The sequence below is a fragment of the Seriola aureovittata genome, chromosome 12 (assembly GCF_021018895.1).
Source record: "Seriola aureovittata isolate HTS-2021-v1 ecotype China chromosome 12, ASM2101889v1, whole genome shotgun sequence".
NCBI classification, from domain to species: domain Eukaryota; kingdom Metazoa; phylum Chordata; class Actinopteri; order Carangiformes; family Carangidae; genus Seriola; species Seriola aureovittata.
In genome coordinates, this window is record NC_079375.1 from 3484639 (window position 1) to 3502815 (window position 18177).

General features: G+C 40.3%; 1 protein-coding gene across 3 annotated transcripts in view; it reads left to right on the forward strand.

The window, feature by feature from the left end:
• The window catches only part of LOC130178454 (la-related protein 4B-like), a 38723-nt gene extending 22333 nt beyond the window's left edge, over nucleotides 1-16390 (forward strand). For 2 of the 3 annotated variants that reach the window (XM_056390696.1, XM_056390698.1), the window contains 12 exons: nucleotides 900-1036; nucleotides 1558-1661; nucleotides 3402-3512; nucleotides 4268-4321; nucleotides 5460-5666; nucleotides 5983-6089; nucleotides 6292-6555; nucleotides 7896-7941; nucleotides 8259-8429; nucleotides 9130-9320; nucleotides 12078-12189; nucleotides 13696-16390. In XM_056390696.1, coding sequence (XP_056246671.1) covers nucleotides 900-1036; nucleotides 1558-1661; nucleotides 3402-3512; nucleotides 4268-4321; nucleotides 5460-5666; nucleotides 5983-6089; nucleotides 6292-6555; nucleotides 7896-7941; nucleotides 8259-8429; nucleotides 9130-9320; nucleotides 12078-12189; nucleotides 13696-14031 — 1840 coding nt within the window. In that variant the 3' untranslated portion in view covers nucleotides 14032-16390. The remainder of the gene's footprint in view (nucleotides 1-899; nucleotides 1037-1557; nucleotides 1662-3401; nucleotides 3513-4267; nucleotides 4322-5459; nucleotides 5667-5982; nucleotides 6090-6291; nucleotides 6556-7895; nucleotides 7942-8258; nucleotides 8430-9129; nucleotides 9321-12077; nucleotides 12190-13695) is intronic. The other variant, XM_056390697.1, reaches the window with a different exon arrangement.
• The last annotated feature ends 1787 nt before the right edge of the window (nucleotides 16391-18177 follow it).

The window sequence follows — 18177 nt, forward strand, 5'->3', positions numbered from 1 at the left end:
TACACTGTAAACTGGTCATTTCATGAGCTGTGTTTCATAAGTTTGGTTGTTAGGAAACTAAACCTCAAAGTGCCATAATCTGTATTATTCTGAAGAGATGGAGGCAGCTAATTAACCCTTAACTAAGCAAATATGACAAATGAGGATTTTCTGGCTTTTTTTCTTATATGACAGTAAACTAAATACTTTTATGTTTTGGAGTTTTGTTCAGACACAAAAAGCAATTTAATTTGCTTTAATTTTACATCGGTTTGGGATTTTGAAAAAAGTACCTTCTGTTATTTTATTTTTTACAATTGATTGAGAAACTAATAAACAAATAAACCAATAATAATGATAATACATCTGTCAGTAATTAGAAGTTTGTGCTGCCAGTACCCCCAAACTCCACTCCCCATCCCAACCTGTGGGCGTCAGGCGTGGTCTGAGTGGAAGCCTTATTTCATGCTGTTGAACGCCTCTGGGTGGTGGTGGTTTAGCTGCTTTCTTTCTTCCTCTTGTTTATAAACTTGGAAATGTCACCGAGTGTAGTTTACTGTCAAACCTGCAGTAGGAGTAACAAAACCAAAAAAACCACACAAGGGCAGCGATGTCAGAGAAACACCCACTGCTGCATTTCCTTTCAGAAAAACCGTTTAGCTCACAGTTGCATAAGTAAATCAGCTGAGAGTGCAGCAGCTGTGGATGATTGTTCATTAGATCTAGATTGTAGTTTAATGTGGCCTCTGTCAGGTGAGGACAGGTGTGACTCTGTTTGGTAATCACACAAGTGCATTCAACGTTATCTGAGTAAATAAAAGTTGGATTTTACCACCACATGGTCACAAGGGCGCCTCTTGTTATCTGATCTGTTATCTGAAGTATCACCAACCACCACTCCCTCCTCTTTTGTCTCGCAGGGAGAATCTGGCCAGTGACATGTACCTCATCTCCCAGATGGACAGTGACCAATACGTGCCAATTGTGACGGTGGCCAACCTGGACCATGTCAAAAAGCTCAGCACCGACGTGGAGCTGATCGTGGACATTTTACGATGTGAGTTAATGTGTCGAGCAAGAGCCAGTCAGAATTTGATTCAGTTGTGACTGTTTATCAGCCACTTCATGATTTCATTACTAAAAAGCATGACTTTGATGCTAAAGAGTCTGTAGGACAAGACAAACTTACCAGGCACAGTGAATTTTTATCAGCTTATGACTGTGGTTGATTTCCCAGGAGAGGTTGTTAAAGTGCATCCAGCAGAACCCCACCTGCTTGTCTTTGATTTATACACATACTAAATTTACTGCCACTTAAATTAATCCTTCCTGGCTGCAAACTGCACTTTTAGTTTATGGCTCAGTGATGTGTGCGGTGTCAAGATTTTATATATGAAATTGGATGAGATACTGTAAACAAACTAACTTTAAGGCATCTAAGGTTAACACTCATTAACAGTTTGTAGTTTAAGAGACATTTAAGGAGTGATTCCTGTGAATGCTTCACTCTATAACAGAAATGAGGATGTCTTCAGGGCTTTTTTTTTTTGTTAATTGTTATTATCTGGCTTCTTCCAGCTCTGCCATTGGTCCAGGTGGATGAGAAGGGGGAGAAGGTGCGACCCAATCAGAACCGCTGCATCGTGATCCTCAGAGAGGTTCCTGAGAGCACGCCCATAGAGGTTGGTGGATGCGCACGACGCTTTATTTTCTACAAGACGTTGGTCAGTTGTTTGACTCGACCAGCAGCTCTCCAGCATGAGTCAGCAAAGCCATGGTGTCTGATTATTCCCTGAGTCATGCACATAAGCAGAACTGTGGACTGAAGGTACCAAAAATAATTAGCCTTCATGGTCAATTCACATTTCTTGGTAAGTCTTTTATTCACGTTTATTCTCAGGTTTTAAAGCACCCTCATATGCAGTTTAATGATTACTGAATTCAAAAACATAATTAAGAGAACTTTTTATTATTGATGAGAGCGGGTGGTCTACTCATAGGAAGGTCGTGGTTCGATTGCCGTCTCTTCCAGTGCGCATGTGGGGCAACATGCTGAACCCTGTACTGTTCACCCATGTATGACACAAGTTATGCTCATGTGTTAATATCCATGGAATAATCAGACCTGGGAGAGTCAAACAACTGACCAACATCTTTATCAAACGATTAATGATTGTCTCGTTGCCATAGTGCAAATACAGAGTCGAGTGAGTGTGTGTGTGGTAGAAAAAGCAGTGAGAGTGAGAAAAGGCAGTTTACCATTTACCATATTTAGTTAATATCAGTACCTTCCATTATTGTAGGAACATTGAAACCAGTTAATTGGTGTCTCAGTCTGTATGATAGAATCAGTTGGATAACACATGACAACACATTCAGACATCAAAGTCAGTTTAGAAAGTGGTTAATGTTACTCAGTCTCTTTTTTCATGGCGCCAAAAAATCCTGAGCAGTCGAGCAGTGGCTGCAGAATATTTGCTGAATGCTCGTGATATCAGTAGCACACTTATCTGCCTCAGCATGACAAAACACTTTGACTTCGACTGACTCAGGCTTGAAGTGGGTTACCACAGCAGGGCATTATCAGGTTTGCAGTAGGCGCACAACAACAACAACAACAATCTCATCATTTTAGTATTAAAGAAACAAAAATACAATGCTTGTTTATTTGAGCGTTTCCTTTCCATAGAGGTTGCTAACTTCATGTTCGTACTGCGTGATCTTCAAAATAAAAGCCTGGCAGTTGAGTCTGACAGCTTTATTTAGAATCAGTGATGAGGCCACAGCCGACTTTATTAATATTTATTTATTTACATACTGTGCACCAATAACAGTATCTGGCACATACTTGAATTTGTCAGCCACATGAACTATTTGGAGTCGACTGAGTTATTTACAACATGACTCAGACATGAAGTTTCTTCTTGCTAGATAAATGAGTTCATGGAGCAACCAAGCTTATTAAAATACAACTCACTTTAACCGCATGGCTGCATCTTGGCGATATGTTTCCAGAGCAGTTGTGGTTTGAGTTGTCACTTTTTTTGTTTTGACACAGATGTTTATTAGGTGTGGTGAGATAACATCACATGAAAAGTCAGTGTTAGCTTCTGTCCTGTAGCAAATGTTTTTACTTTCTAGACCTGCAAAACTATAAAATTATAGTTTATTTGTTATTGGATTCCTCACTCCTAAAGTCTTACACAAGCTTTAATATTTAACACATAAGCAGTTAAATCACTTGGATCATTTGCTCTCTCACAAAATGAAAAATAAGGAAAGATTTTAACTGTTTTAAGTCAAAGTGATGGAGATGATACTTTATTCTGTATGAGTCGATACTTAATTTGTCAGGTTTAACTTTAATTTGTGTCGCAAATAAAACAAACTCAATGCGATAACCTCCTCTCCTCTTGCTACAGGAGGTCGAGGCTCTTTTTAAAGGGGACAACTTACCCAAGTTCATCAACTGTGAATTTGCCTACAACGACAACTGGTTCATCACCTTTGAATCAGAAGCAGATGCACAGCAGGTAACAACAAAGTTAACATTTTATTAATTTTTATCACTATCTGTCTCTACCCATTTCTTATCTTGCCTCAATCTTTTTTCTTACAAAAATCTTTCCCTACTGAAGAACTGTATGTTTTGGTTTTCCAGCATTTTCCAACTTTGATTGTGCTGTTAGTAATACACTAAATCGGTGGTTGTCAAAGTGGGGGGTTCCCAGCAAAAAAGGAGAATAATTTATTTTCACTATAATTCCATCCATAAGTTAAACAGTGACAGAATTTATGACTATTTTGTTCATGGGGTTCCAGCACACTTCCTGTAATAAAACATCTAAATGCAAAAGTCTTATCAGTTGTGGGTTAGTGATCTAATCTGTGTCCTTGGTGTGAAAAAGTTTGAGAACCACTACACTAAATAATCCTGATCTGTCAAAAAATGGTTATAATATATAGAGAACAGACAGGATTGGAAGAGGTGAGGTGTTGCTATATATATATATATATATATATATATATATATATATATATATATATATATATATATATATACATACATACATATATACATACATACACACACACATACACACACACACACACACACACACACACACACACACACACACGTCAAAAATGCAAATGAGGAAAACCTCAATGATCTTTGAGGCTTTAATAAATAGATGAGAGAAATAAACTTGAAGAGTCATCTAGTGCTTGAATGTTAAATAATTGAAATCTAATTGTTACGTGTGCTGTGCTCTTCCATTTGATGAAGGCATATCAGTATCTGCGTGAGGAGGTGAAGACCTTCCAAGGGAAGCCAATTAAGGTGGGTTGCATGGACGTACACACACTGACTGATTAATGCAGGACAAACTGAAAAAACGTGTTTTAGAGTTGATCTTTTAAATTTTACATCGACAAAATATTTACTAGACATACATACAGTATACCATTATTGTTTGTATCAACCATACTGTTTGTCTGTACATGAGATACAGCATTCATGTTAATTTCTCTGTCGCTTATTTGTGCAACCTCAAGACACGGATCAGCCCTTCTAAGACTCTCTCTTCTTTTTATTTATTTCACCAGTTCTGCCATGCACCTGTCTGTGGCCGACGCTTTTATTTGATTTTTTGTGATTATAGGACTATATCACAATCAGGTTTTGCGCTTTAAGTCAAATTCAGGCACATCAGTTCCTGAACAAAGTCTTAAATGTAGAATTTCCCTTCAGTGAAGAACCTTATGAATAATTAATCAGTGTCACCAAGAAGCTGGCATCAAGGTTTTGGGGCTGAGAACTCACAAATCACAGGTTTTTCTCTTAAGAGGTTCATTTAGAGGTTACATGACATCACACTTTTGAGTCGTTCCACTAATGTATGAAAATCCCCAGTAACACCACAGGAGAAAAGCCTTGGCTCTGCAGAACTGCTTTTATATTCTGCGTCTTTTATGTTCAGCCATGGACACTTAAATGTAAAGATTTTATTCCTTCTTTCATTTACTGCTCGGTTATAGAGCTCAAAACTAACTTCTATTTCCAAGTTACACTGGCTGAGACACTTAACACATGCTGTACTAAACTGAATTTTATATGGGACTCGTATGGCCGTCTACCAGTACTTTACTGCCAAAACTTTTGCTTAAATTTAAGTCAAAACATTGATGAACCTTTGACAGTCTCCACTAAGTGATTAGCAGTAAATTAGTGGCTCAAATACATATTTAATAACAAGGATGTGGACCAAGGGAGGAAGATGTATTTATCAAACTGCTATAGGCGAAAATTTGGACTGAAATGCAAGATGACAGTAAAAATCCATCACAATTTTGCACAAAAGAAAATAACATTCAGATTTTTCTTTAAAGAAAAAATAAAGTAAAAATGTCAGGTAAATGTGATTTCTTCTTCCTGCTAAAACCAAACATTTGACCCCCCCCCACTCTCTTTCTACCAGGCGAGGATAAAGGCGAAGGCAATCGCTATCAACACTTTCATGCCAAAGAACGGTTACCGGCCAGTGGAGGTGAACCCATACGCCCAGCAGCGCTACACGTCCTACTACATCCCGCCGGTTTACAGCCCCCAGCAGCAGTTCCCCTTATACAGCCTCATCACGCCACAGGCCTGGTCGGCCACACACAGCTTCATCGACCCCACACTGGTGAGAGTCCGCTGGTAGATTTAAATTTGTAGACATAAACTGCAGTTGAATCTTGTAAACAATGAAATCTGCAGTGTCCTTTTGTGAACTGCTCTTTTATAGTCTTAAAGTTTGTCAAACTTTGTGATGATTGTTTCTTTAATTTAGTGGTTGTTTGACAAATTCTGGTTCAGGTTTAAAATTTGAGACCAGTTACTTCTTCTAAACAGATTTAAAAAATAAAGTACATATATCAATTAGAAGCATTAGGTGCAAAAACAATGAAGTCCCCTTTGTTCCTGAAAATCGACTAATGAATCTGTTTTCTCTTTCCCAGGTTGCCCCATTTCACAACAACCAATTCATCAACGGATTTACCACATCACACAGTTTCAAACCAGCGACGTCGCCCCTCACTGTCAGACACTACTCGCCCAGGAACAGGTTCGTATCTGTGACTTCTCAGACATGTGACACAGAGATGTGTAATCCAGAAAAAAGCAGGAAAAACATTAAAGTTCATCTGTTTTAACAGAAATGAGAAAACAAAGAGAAACATGAGTAAAGTTGCCAAATCTCTCTTGCTTAGAGTCATTCCTCCCATTGCACTTGTTGACTGAAAGCATTTCACCTGTTTCACCTGCAGGAATCACAGTAAACCTCACTTGAGGCCAACCATCCCCACAGCGGACCGCAGTACGGGGCTCCTGGACAGCCCGGGCCTCTTTCCCAGCTTCCCCAGCGAGAGGCTCAACGGGGTTCGCAGCAGCCCGCCGACACGACTCCCCACCAGCCAGCCCAGAACTAGGTTACCCTCCACCGCGGCCTTCCCTCGTAGGGACACCGTCGGCACGGGGCGGGTGACTGAGCCCACAACCACCGACTACTCCCTGGGCGTCGGTCGAGGAAGGTACGACACCATTTCAATGCTTAAGCACTACAATGTGCCATTAAACACTGCTGTGGCACAGCAACGGTGCCATGCTGTCTTGATTACGCGTCTCTGGAAAGTTTTGAAAATCTGTCATAGAAATTAGAGCAGTAAGGCCTAGAATTAAGAACTTGTAAATGATTGTTAAACTTCCTTTTTACCCACACTGTCAGTACAAATTGGCTTTCAGCTTGTAAACTATTGCACAAAAGGCTTTAGTTTCACTGAAGTAATGAAAACAGCTTTATATCTAAACTGTGCTGATACTCAAGGTTTGTTTCTTCAACCCAAGTGTCAAGAAAATGCAAGTTTTGGATACACTCAAGAAGTTAATGAAACATTTAGTAACTAGAAGAGTCGTGTTGACTTTTATTTTCTCTGTTCCATATCTTCCCATTTCTCAATTTTTTGTCTTACAAAACTACTGCAGACGTGATGAATCGATTGAGGTTGATCAGGGTGGTGACATCTTTTCATTTGGCAAATGGTTCAAATGTAGATCAGGGGGAAAGTTGCTAATAAAAATGAATAGGAAATGTTGTTAACATTGTACAACAGCAAACAGCAGTTTCCTCACCTGAGGATACAACTACACAATTTACATAGTACCTTCATCATTAATAAAGTTTTGCTGCTCCTCCGAATTCAGCAATAGAGCTGCTTCAGGTTACGTCCATACTACTACATTTTCATTTTAAAACTCATCTCTTTTCCTACGTTTACCACTCCCGTCCATACTATTCTGGAGTTTTCGAGTGCCTAAAACTTAGACTTTCAGAAACGCTGCGAGCCCCGTTTTAGTTGGGGTTCAAAAACGGAGACCTTTGGAAATGATGGTGTAAAGGCCCATGGTCACTCCCTGGTTGCCTCTCATCAGCCTCGACTGCCAGTGGTGAGAGTAACATGAATAATGAGATACAAGCGTTACTGACCTTGTTATTTTTGTTAGCAGCTGTTGTGCAGTTGATTTCTGCATTTTAAAGCTACAGCTGTCTTTGCTGTTCCTTGTTTGTAGTATTTTGTGCAACTAATCAACTGCAGAGTAGACAAACAGCTTCCTGTTCACACAGACTCGTGCATGCTGGTGTAAACAGGCATGCATGGATGGAGATTATTTCCGATGGTTTTTTGTTTTCAAAATGAAACCGTAGCAGTGTGGACGTTCGCCTCAGTCCGAGGCATGAGGCCGTTTAATCATGTGAATGCTCTTAACTTGTGGTGAATGTGGTGTATGTAGAGTCATGATTTACTTTGTCAGGTTAGGTCGTTGTTTCAGGTAGAGTGGATGTTTGTAAATTGAGATGTTCTCTTTCTTAAAGGAAAAATGTTTCTGCTTCTAGGAAAAAGAGGGACGAAAAGTTTACAGTAAGTATGTTTTTGTGTGTGTCCTTGTCATTCTAATTTTATTTTGATCTTAAAGTAATTTAGCCTTGGTTTGAATTTAGCTTTAATTTTCATAGAGAGACTGATGTAAAGGAGCCAATGAAAGCAGGATTAAACTTGTAATTATGCATCGTAGTGTCGTTGTTCTTTACTGTTCTCCTCACGCTGAGGTAAAAGCTATTATCACCTCCTCATTGTTGCTCGTACAGTAGTTTGACTTTGTGTATGTGTTGCAAGGTTGTTTGTCTCCCTGCTCTCCTGAGTTTTGTGCTGACTGTGTGCTTGTTGCCGTCACGCAGAGAGTGACACCTCAGTCGCCGCCGCCTCCTCCCAAACCCCCGTCTCCGAGCTTCGAGCTGGGCCTCTCCAGCTTCCCCCCCCTACCCGGAGCAGCTGGCCAGCTCAAGACTGACGACGTGTTCGACAACCGGCTGGCCAGCAGTGTAGTTGTTGGAACCACCAAGGAACGGGTAAGAACTGTTATGCACTTAGTATATTTCCTTTCCTTTTCCTAGCTCCTTTAGAATCGCCCTTGCTTATCAGTGAGTAACCTTAAAAAACTAGTCACAAATCTGTGTTAAAATGAAAAATTAGGGATGGGTGGATGTGAATAAATGCCTCTAGTCACTGATCACCTGTGGTTAATACTCTGGTGTCTGCGGCTGAGAAAAGCACTGTGTGCTATGTAGTGTAGTCCCGCCTCCCTCCTTGTTCAATGCGCAGCATGTGACAGGCCAAAACAACCAAAACAAAACATGTCGGCCTTGTGGAACTTTTACAAAGTGTGTGAGACTGATAGAACGTACGGCAACTGCAATACATGCCAAAGTTGATTGGTATCGGCCGATCTCACTCATAGATGATCGGAATCGGTGGCAAAAAAACGTGATGGGGGCATCCATAGCTGAAATCTCTGAAAGGTTTTTTTCCTAGTTCTTGAAGGAGTAACCACGTGTAGCTAATGAGGTTATCACCTGAAGGTGACTCCAACCTTCAAATTCAGGATTAAGAGCTGTTCCTTTAATGTTCATGTAGAGTAGAAGGGTAAACTAGAAACAACTTGCTTCACTTTCATCTCTTCCTCTTTGTGTGTGTGTGTGTGTGTGTGTGTGTGTGTGTGTGTGTGTGTGTGTGTGTGTGTGTGTGTGTGTGTGTGTGTGGTCATCACAGAATGTAAGTGCTGAGTCCAGTACTGGAGGAGCTCTCTCTCCGGCAGGCCCCAAAGAGCCACTTCGGTCCTCCTCCTCCCCGATGCCTACAAGCTTCCAGCCCTCGCCGACCACCCCAACCCCGGCTTCAGCCCCCACACTGACCCCAGCCGCCGGCCCACCACACAGTCCCGCTCCCTCCCTGCCAGCAGCGTAAGAACCACACTGAAGCCTCACATGTTGAATCTGAGATGAAGCTTTTTGTTGACGGCTGTAGGGAGGCAGAGTTTGTTTTTTAATTCTGCATTTGACTTTTGAAAAAGTGGCAAGATAACATTTTGAATTTACAGCACATTAAAGGTGTGCTGAAATATTGTCATCACTTCAATCATGGGACGTAGTATTTGTTTTCCACAAGTGGAAAAATAATGGACTATTAGTCACAGAGAGAGGAAGGAAGTTTAATTTTATGAGAGGTTTTAGGAAGGCACGCCTGTTGAAACATTTCTGACTTTTATCACTTGGACTTCTACCCACTGGCAGAGCCTGACATCAGTGGTAGAGAGATGCTGTTCTTCAGGACGGTCAAGTGCCAATTTCATGAGAGCTTCACAGACGGTCATTACAGATAACGGATAACAGTAGAGCTGAAACGATCACCAGGAAATGAATCATTTACACTCACCTGTTTTCAGTAAATATTCAAATATTTGCTGGTTGCAGCTTCTCATATTTGAATATTTTATGTTTTTTCTGTATCATTGAAAACTGCACTTCTTTGGATTTTTATGCTGTTGATCAGACAAAACAAGACATTTAGGTTAGGTAACTTTATTTGTTCCTGTAGGTAAATTTTGTTTGCAGTAAAAAAGAGTCATCGATCTTACACATGCACATTTAACACACAGCACAGACACCACCATGTGCACAAGGTAAATAAAAATAAATTAAATTATGCAGTTTTACTACAACTCATTCATATGAGTGATAGCTGCTGGAACAAAGCTCTTTCTGTCGTTTTGTTCTGCATTTTGGGGACTATATGAACCTTCGACCAGCTGGAAGAAACTGAAATTCACGGTTCAAAGGTTGCGAGTCGTCATTTACAATGGAGCCAGCTATCTACTGCAACTGTCCTGTGACCAGGGATGCTAGGTGATGTTGTGACTCACCAGTCACCTGACTGGACCAGAGAGAATTCCTCCTCTTTAAAGACAGATTGCCAATCCATGACGCCAGAGAACAAGATGAAATCTTTTGAGGGCACCATCTTGGGCTCTGGAAAACTATTTTTTGAAACGGACGTTTCATGGTCAAAACAATCAATCAATTAATTGAGACTGTGAAATAATTGTTAGTTACATCCATAAAAAGCAGCCACGTAGCAAATTTTCAGACAAGCGTAGTAGTCGATGACATTTAAAGATACACTGTCTAACAGCCTGGATTCATAATCCATACATGACAGAATTTTTAAATAGTTTTATCACCTGAGCACAAACTGTAAAAGGTCACAACACACCAGTGACTTATGAGGAAATTAGGGCTGCACCTCAGTCACTTCTCCAACTCCAAGTTGAAGTTTGTGTCGATTTCTTGATAATTTCTTGTTATGAAAAATACTCAGCTTATTACTGGTGCTTTTTCATGAACACTTCTAGTGGAAGTAAATGGCCTCTGCCCAGGTGCACTACTCTACTACAGTGCACCTACAGAGCTTTGTGTCCTGGTCACTGTTTAATAATGATTCCTAACGCACCGCCGAGAGTCTCTGCTGTGTGGCTGTTGTCAACCGAAGTGCTGATCACACTGAACTGTCGAGGTGATTCAGAGGTTTTATTCATGTTACATGCTCTGAGAATATGTGGAGTGAAATGCAGGTTGGCAGTAGAGGAGGAAGCAGTGGACAGCGTCTGGTTTGCGGGTAGTTACGCTGACATGGCCAGAATTTAGAAATAGCTGCAAGCAAAACAAGAGTGAAGCATGAGCCTTCTCTGTTGTAGCTGCATGTGCAGGGTGATGGTTGTTGCTTTGAGTATCATAACGCAGCAGAAAAAAAAAATCTGTCCCCACCAGGGCTGAAGGATAAAAAAAAAAAAAAAAAATCATATTGTGATTATTTTTCATTTCATTTTCATTGGAAAAAATATAAAAATGATAACACCAAACTAGCATGTAGCACCACAACGCTTCATTTATGATCTGTTGTTAGACTTTTGACCTTTATCAAAAAAATTGCAGCTCCTGTGATTTGGAAATCGCATTGAACTTGATCATATTGAATATTTCGATAATATTTCGATTAATTTTTCAGCCCTAGTTCCCACACACAGCCTGAGATAGACTACCCCTTCTGCAGCAGTCATTACTGAGCATCATATTTGGCATGTGGTGCCCTTATAGGAACTAGGGCTGCTCGATTATGGCAAAAATCATAATCACGATTATTTTGACCAATATTGAGATCACGATAATTCTCGATTTCTCATTGACTTTGGAAAAAATAGAAAAATTATTTCAAAACAAAAAGCGCTGTGTCTATGTAGTTATTCCTGTTATACACTATATAAGTTAAAGGTTTCTGAGCATGATTACAATTATTGGATGCCAAAATCGTAATCGAAAATAAAATTGATTAATTGCACAGCAGTTGCAACAGACTTCTTTTGATTCTCTTGCTTTTCTGTGCTTGCATGGATGGTTTCACACATGTTACTGCTCTGGCAGACAGATTTCCTGTTTGAGATTAGCACATCCAAAAAAAAAAAAAACTTCCACAGTCTTCAGGATCAAAAATCAAACTAAAGATCCTCACACATGGCTTATAGTTTCTGGCAATTTTAACCGAGCAGTGTTGCATTCTACCATAGATCTTCATCTGGCCTTTGACATGTGCATGTAGCTGTAGCTCTCACAAGCCTCTTCACAGCTTATTTTAACGACCATGTCCGCTGTTTGTGTTTCTTTCAGGGAGGTGAAGGTGGCGGAGGTGAAGCCAAAGGAGGTGCAGTTGTCCGTGGAGCGAGTCCCTGGCACTCTGTCCACTGCAAGCAAATCGGTGCAAGTCAACGGTGCTGCCACAGTCAGTATCTATTCCTGCTTTTTCCTTATTTTTTTTTTCCTCAGTCTCCTCACCAAATCCCTTTTTAATGCCCACCCCCTCTCAAACATCTCAATCAAAGATGAATCGATCTCAGCATGAACAAAAACAGGGGTAAATGAATCTTGCCTTAATTCTGCAGCGTCTCGTATTGATTTTGATTACAGACGAGTCAATTACTCACACCTCCTGGGAAAAAATGTGTTTTCAAAACAGACGGGCATCAGTCCGAAAGATGTAAATGCAACAACTGCAAGGAAAGTTTCTGTGAATTGCACTTTATCCTGCTCCCATTTTCTTCTGCCAATAAGATAAAAAAAACAAACAAAAAAAACAACTCCCCTCAGCTTTGGTTTTTAACATTGCAGCAAAAACACAAGCAAAGTTTGAAAAGCTGCAGCTGATGAAACACAATGATAGAGATAAGACTGAGACTGCACAAATCTGCAGGTGTGAACAGAAATCTCCAGAGGGCTTTTTAAGATATGGTGAAACATGATGCAGGATACAACAAATTAAATACTATCTACACACCAAGTGTGGGTCAAAGCACAACCTTCCACAAACAAGAAAACCGCCATGTTTTTAGGTTTTAAAAAGGGTTTTCATTAGTCTCAGCCTTAGTATTTGCTTGCACTGCTACATCTTGCTGATTGTCACAATGCTTTATAAAGGCTTTTATTAGATTCATTTCATTTTCAGTCTATGCTACTCTGTGTGTTTTCATTCTTCATTCATCTTCATTTTTGAAGTGAAACAAGCTTGTTTTTCAGCTCAGTACATATCTTGGTCTGGTCTCTTCAGTGACTGAATCTAACGGATCCTTGTCAAATATCTTTTTAAAAAAAAGTTTCAGCCAATATATCGTTAGCAATTTAAAAAATTTTTTTTTTAATAAAACCTAAAATATTGAAACAGGCATCCGGCTGAAAAATTGCCAGCCTTGCTATATTTATAGATGAAGGTGTTGTGCTTCCTCCAAATAAGAACCATCTCCAGAATCAAACTTTAAGTTTCTCATGACTGGACGACTGTAAGTCCATCCTCTGGGATGAACCAAAATGCAGCAGCTTGACTTCTTGCTGCTTTTAACAGATGACATCACATCACCCCGATCCTAGCTTCCCTCCATTGGCTCCCTGTCTGTTTTAGAAGTGATTTCAAGATTTTACTGATCACTTTTTAGTCCCAAGCTAATTAACATAATTGTCGAGTTGTCAAATCCTTGGGCAGGTCCCTTCTGGTTGTTCCAAAGTTGAGGCTTAAATCTAAAGGTGGCCACGCTTTTGCCATCAGGACGCCTTGACTTTGGAATGACTTGCCCAAGAGAAGGCAGAGTTAGTGACTTCTTTCAAATCACTTCTTAAAACCCATTTTTATAGCTGACATGTCCAGGTGTGCAGCAGAAATAGTGAACGTGTTGAGCCCAGTAGACGAGCATTGTGAGGGTGCAGAATATTTTACGACTCTGTTGTTGTTTCCTGTCAGGAGCTGAGGAAGCCCTCCTACGCTGAGATCTGCCAGCGGGTGAAGGATGCCCCGACATTACAGCAACCGCCGACCCCCAAGGAAGCCAAGCCAGCCTGCGCTGCCCCCTCCGCAGGCGAGGAGAGGAAGTGCCCCGATGCCTCCACCCCTGCAGCGGAGGCCAAAGCCAGAGAGACATACCCCCCCTCCTCCAAACCCGGCTCGGCGGCCGTCACTCCGGGCAGACCCCCGAGGGAGGCCAGAAGGCCGGGCGGGCGGTGGGCCTCCCCGCCCCCACACCCAGGGAAAACCCAGAGCAAAGATCCCCACCACACCCCGCCCAAGTCCCCACAGTAGGGAGACTCCCTGCCCCTTCCCCGAGTCCTCCAGCCCCCTTCCCACTATGCTCCACAGATGCGTTTAAAAAAGGAAATATAAGTCAGGGCTACTCAATACTTATATCCCAGAATCACCAGTCACAAACAAGCATAGAGGACGCCTTCTTTTCTTGATCAGGGCTTGCAGACAAAAAGCACTTTACTGTGCATGTAGAGCACCGTTTCATTCTTTTTATTCTATTTATTTGCTTTTTGTTTTTTGTTTTTTTAATTTTATTTTAAAATTACAGTTTCATTTCTCCTTTTCTCTTTTTGCATTACGTAGTTGTGTCAGCCTGTCAGTTGGCACAGACAACACTGAAGTTTATTCATTCTGTCCAAATGGCCTTGTGGGATTAAAGTAGTCTTGTGTGCGAAGCAGCAGGTCATTGTTGGAAGCCACCCCAGTGGATGATGGGAAAGAGTGCGTACAACAGACTCCACCTTGTTTGGCTCTCAAAGTGAGGGGTTTATTTGCATGTGGAGTGGCACAACTTTATGTAGCTTAATTATGGCTCGTAATTGGAAGATGTGGTTTTTAAAAAAAATACATATTCACATCCATATGCAACTTAACATCTAAATCTCATCACAACAAGACTCGGGATTCTTTTGTTTACATCAACTCAGTGTTTTTTTTTTTGTTTTTTTTTTCTTTCCTCCAGATTTATTTACACTAGATGGCGATTGTTTATTGAAAATGTTTTCAGCTTTGTTTGCAGACTGTTGTCGACTGTCGGTACAGTTCCTGCTGGTAAACGCCGCCACGTAAAACATCACTTCCCTCTGCTGTTGTGTTGTTTTTACCGTTTGCTAACACCGCTAACCAGCTAGTTGTGTTGCATAGCTTGTGTCTAACAACCAATGTGACACCAATGCTGTTTTTTTAAGCGTCACACAGGAAAGGCATTTGGACGTCTGCAACCAAAACTTTGTTTAAAGACAAATTAGGAATCAAGGCGCCTCTTGTTGGCCGAAATTTATTTGTTCGCTGGAAACGTCTGGGAGTGGGTTAAGATAGGTTTTTCCAGTCACTCTTGGAAATGTGTAAAGAAATCAACATTTTCTTTGCATTGAATTTTATTCTTGGGAAAAGCTAAGCAAAGCAGGCTCTCACAGCTGCAGCGCTCTCTTATCTCTCCTCGTTTCCTGTTAAAAAACTGTGGAATAAAACGTATCAGCAGGCACATACTGTCCAAGGAAAACACAGGGCAAGTTTTTAGTCCGACCGACCTCGTCTGAAGCAGATTGGTTCGCTCTGGAGGCGAGGAGGAAATTAACACTAGCTGCAGTTGAGATAAGCAGTAAACCCTCGTCAGTATAACCACTGTGACGGGTGACTAACTGTTAGAAGGAGGAGGTGTAGGCCGACTTGTTCCTGCCTGAAATGCACCAAAAAAAAAAAAAAGGGCATGAGTGGAGAGTTGTTGTGGGGTGTTTCTCGTTCACATCAGTGGCATGTCTCCAGTTCTTTCTGATAGATACGGTGCTAGACGTCAAATCCTGGAATCTGTTGCTACAACTCATCCGATACTGTATGTAGAAATACTTGATTTACATCTGCAGAACTTTATTTGCACTTTTAGCGTTTTCTCAGACTTCCAAGCAAAATGTTATTAGATGAAGCAAAAAAAAAAGAAAGAGAAAAAAAAGGGAATTGATCCTGAAAGTCAAGGAATGAAACATGATGCAAATTCAGTTTTCCAGGAGCAAATAAACTCAAGGACCCTGTGACACCTTCTCTGTAGACACAGTCGCTGAAGCCTTTTGTTTTTGTTTTTGTCGTTCTGCCTTGTGGATTCCTGTTGAACACACTGTCGTGGTACAGGACGGGTGTTGTCGGCTTGTTACTTATGCTAATTTTAACTTTTTATTTCTGCTGAAGGATTTGGTTCTCGCACAGGTTTGGATTCTGGCCTCCGGTTTTGTATCGAGAGTTTTGACTGATAAAGTGATGACTATGGAAAGTGAGACTGTTGAGTATTTTTTGTGAAACTTAACCAATGAAGGTATATGATGAGAGGGGGTGGTTTTTTGGAACGTAGTTGGTTGGGAGTCCCATTGGGGGGCTCATATTGGACAGTGATGACCCAAACATCCTTTAAAAATGGCAGACGAGAGCAGGTAGGTTTACAGCAGGCACGTCCATCCTCGGGGTGATGATGTTCTTCCTCGACATCGAGTCTTTACCACTAGGGTTGTTTGTCTGTTTTCTTTATTTTGTCTGTTCTTCAGTCGGCGTGCTCTCGGTGGTTTCTCCTCCTTCGAGTTTGCACACTTTGATTTGTCCTCAGTTTAAAACCATTTCTTTAAAAAAAAAAAAAAAAAAAAAAAAGAAATTGGAGAAGATTGACCAAAGCACACCGCCTTTCTTGCTACTTCACTCCTGTTTTCTTGGATAAACTGCAGCTGACAGGAGTTAAATTTAAAGCACAGAGTAAAGGAAAACAACCTTTTACTTCACCTTTACTCCCCGTGAGCCCACACAGCGTGGTTCCAGGGTGGAGAGGTAAACACTAGATTCAGGTTAAATAATAATTTAACCTGAAATAATTGAGCAAAGTTTTGGATGAGAGCTGGCGGTTTTCGATTCCTACATCAGAGTGAAGTAGCGAGAACGCAAATTCAGGGAGGGAAGTTGACGAACTTGGTCCGAGCTTGTTGAACTTCTGCTTTGGTTGGTACGTCTGTTTACTGTAGCAGCCCCTTCGGCAGATAACCAACCAAGTCTTGGATGTTTTACTGTATTAAAAATGTAATCAGCTGACGACATGCTTAAAAATTATTGGTGTACAAGTTTTGAAATGACAGCAAAGTGATAAAGTATCCCTCCCTGCTCATCACCCGTGTGCTCAGGTTAATCTTTTAAAGTTGTCACCTCAGATGCAAAACCCTTGAAAAAGAAATAAAAACCACTGTACTATACACGGTATCTGTTTAGGGGGGAAACAAACCTACACGACGTGGGACCTCACATGTCTCGCCAAAGTCTTCCTGCAACAAGAAGCATTCTGGGTAATCCCACTAAGAGAAAACAGGAGCCCATCTGGAGAAGGGAAAGCTTCATTAAAAAGCCTGTACTCCCGCTCAAAGCTGCTTTTGATTTGGACGCTAAATCTTGAGTTTGCTAAAAATATATTTTTTTTCTTTGAAGGACTGAGATGCACTTGGATGGGTTGATTTATTATTTTCTTTTTTTTTTTTCTCATCGGTGGAAATGGTAAAAGATGAAAATGCACCATATCCACTTACTTATAAACCAGTGCTGTTTATTCCATGAGAAATATAGTTAGGTTTTCTTTTTAGGGAGAAGAAAAAAAAAATAGAGATGCTTCGAGGTCTCTATATATACACGCAAAATGTAAAAAAAAAAAAAAATTTCCATCCAGTGTTTGAGAAACTTGAATTTTATTTAAACTTGAAAAATGACTTTGCCTTAACTTTTATACAAGACAAGCATAGTTTATTTCTTTTCAAAAAAAAAATCCCCAAAATGTTAATGAAGCGTGACATGTGGAAAATATTTAGTCGTACTAGACGTCACAAGTCTTACACAGAGAGAGAGAGAGAGAGAGAGAGAGAGTACAAATCTGCAGCAGCATTGTCTTTCTTTTTGCTTTTTTTTTTTGTTTTTGTAAAATGTACGAAAAAATCATTTTGTTTCCTTTTTTGTTGTTAAATAGTTTTAGTTTCTTTTTTTCTTTCTTTGTTTTTTTTGGGGAAAAATATAAACCTTGTAAATGCAAAACTAGTCAATACTGTATTAAATATGTGCACTTTGAAGTGTGTGCTTTGCTTGTACAGTTGTAAATACTCAGAAAAATATAAGAGGTACCTTAAAATGATTATAAAAATATATTGATCTTGTTGAACTATTAATGTCGCTATTGAGCTGGATGTAGGATATAAAAAAAAAAAAAACGTAATGTTGTGCTTTTGAAAATATTTTTCTTTAACTTTTCTTTTCTTTTTCTTTTTTAGTTAGGGTGTGCAGAGTTTGAATTCTGCTCCACTCTGAAGCGTGGGCAAGTTGTCTGATTGTACTTTTTTTTTTTTTTCTCATCGGTGGAAATGGTAAAAGATGAAAATGCACCATATCCACTTACTTATAAACCAGTGCTGTTTA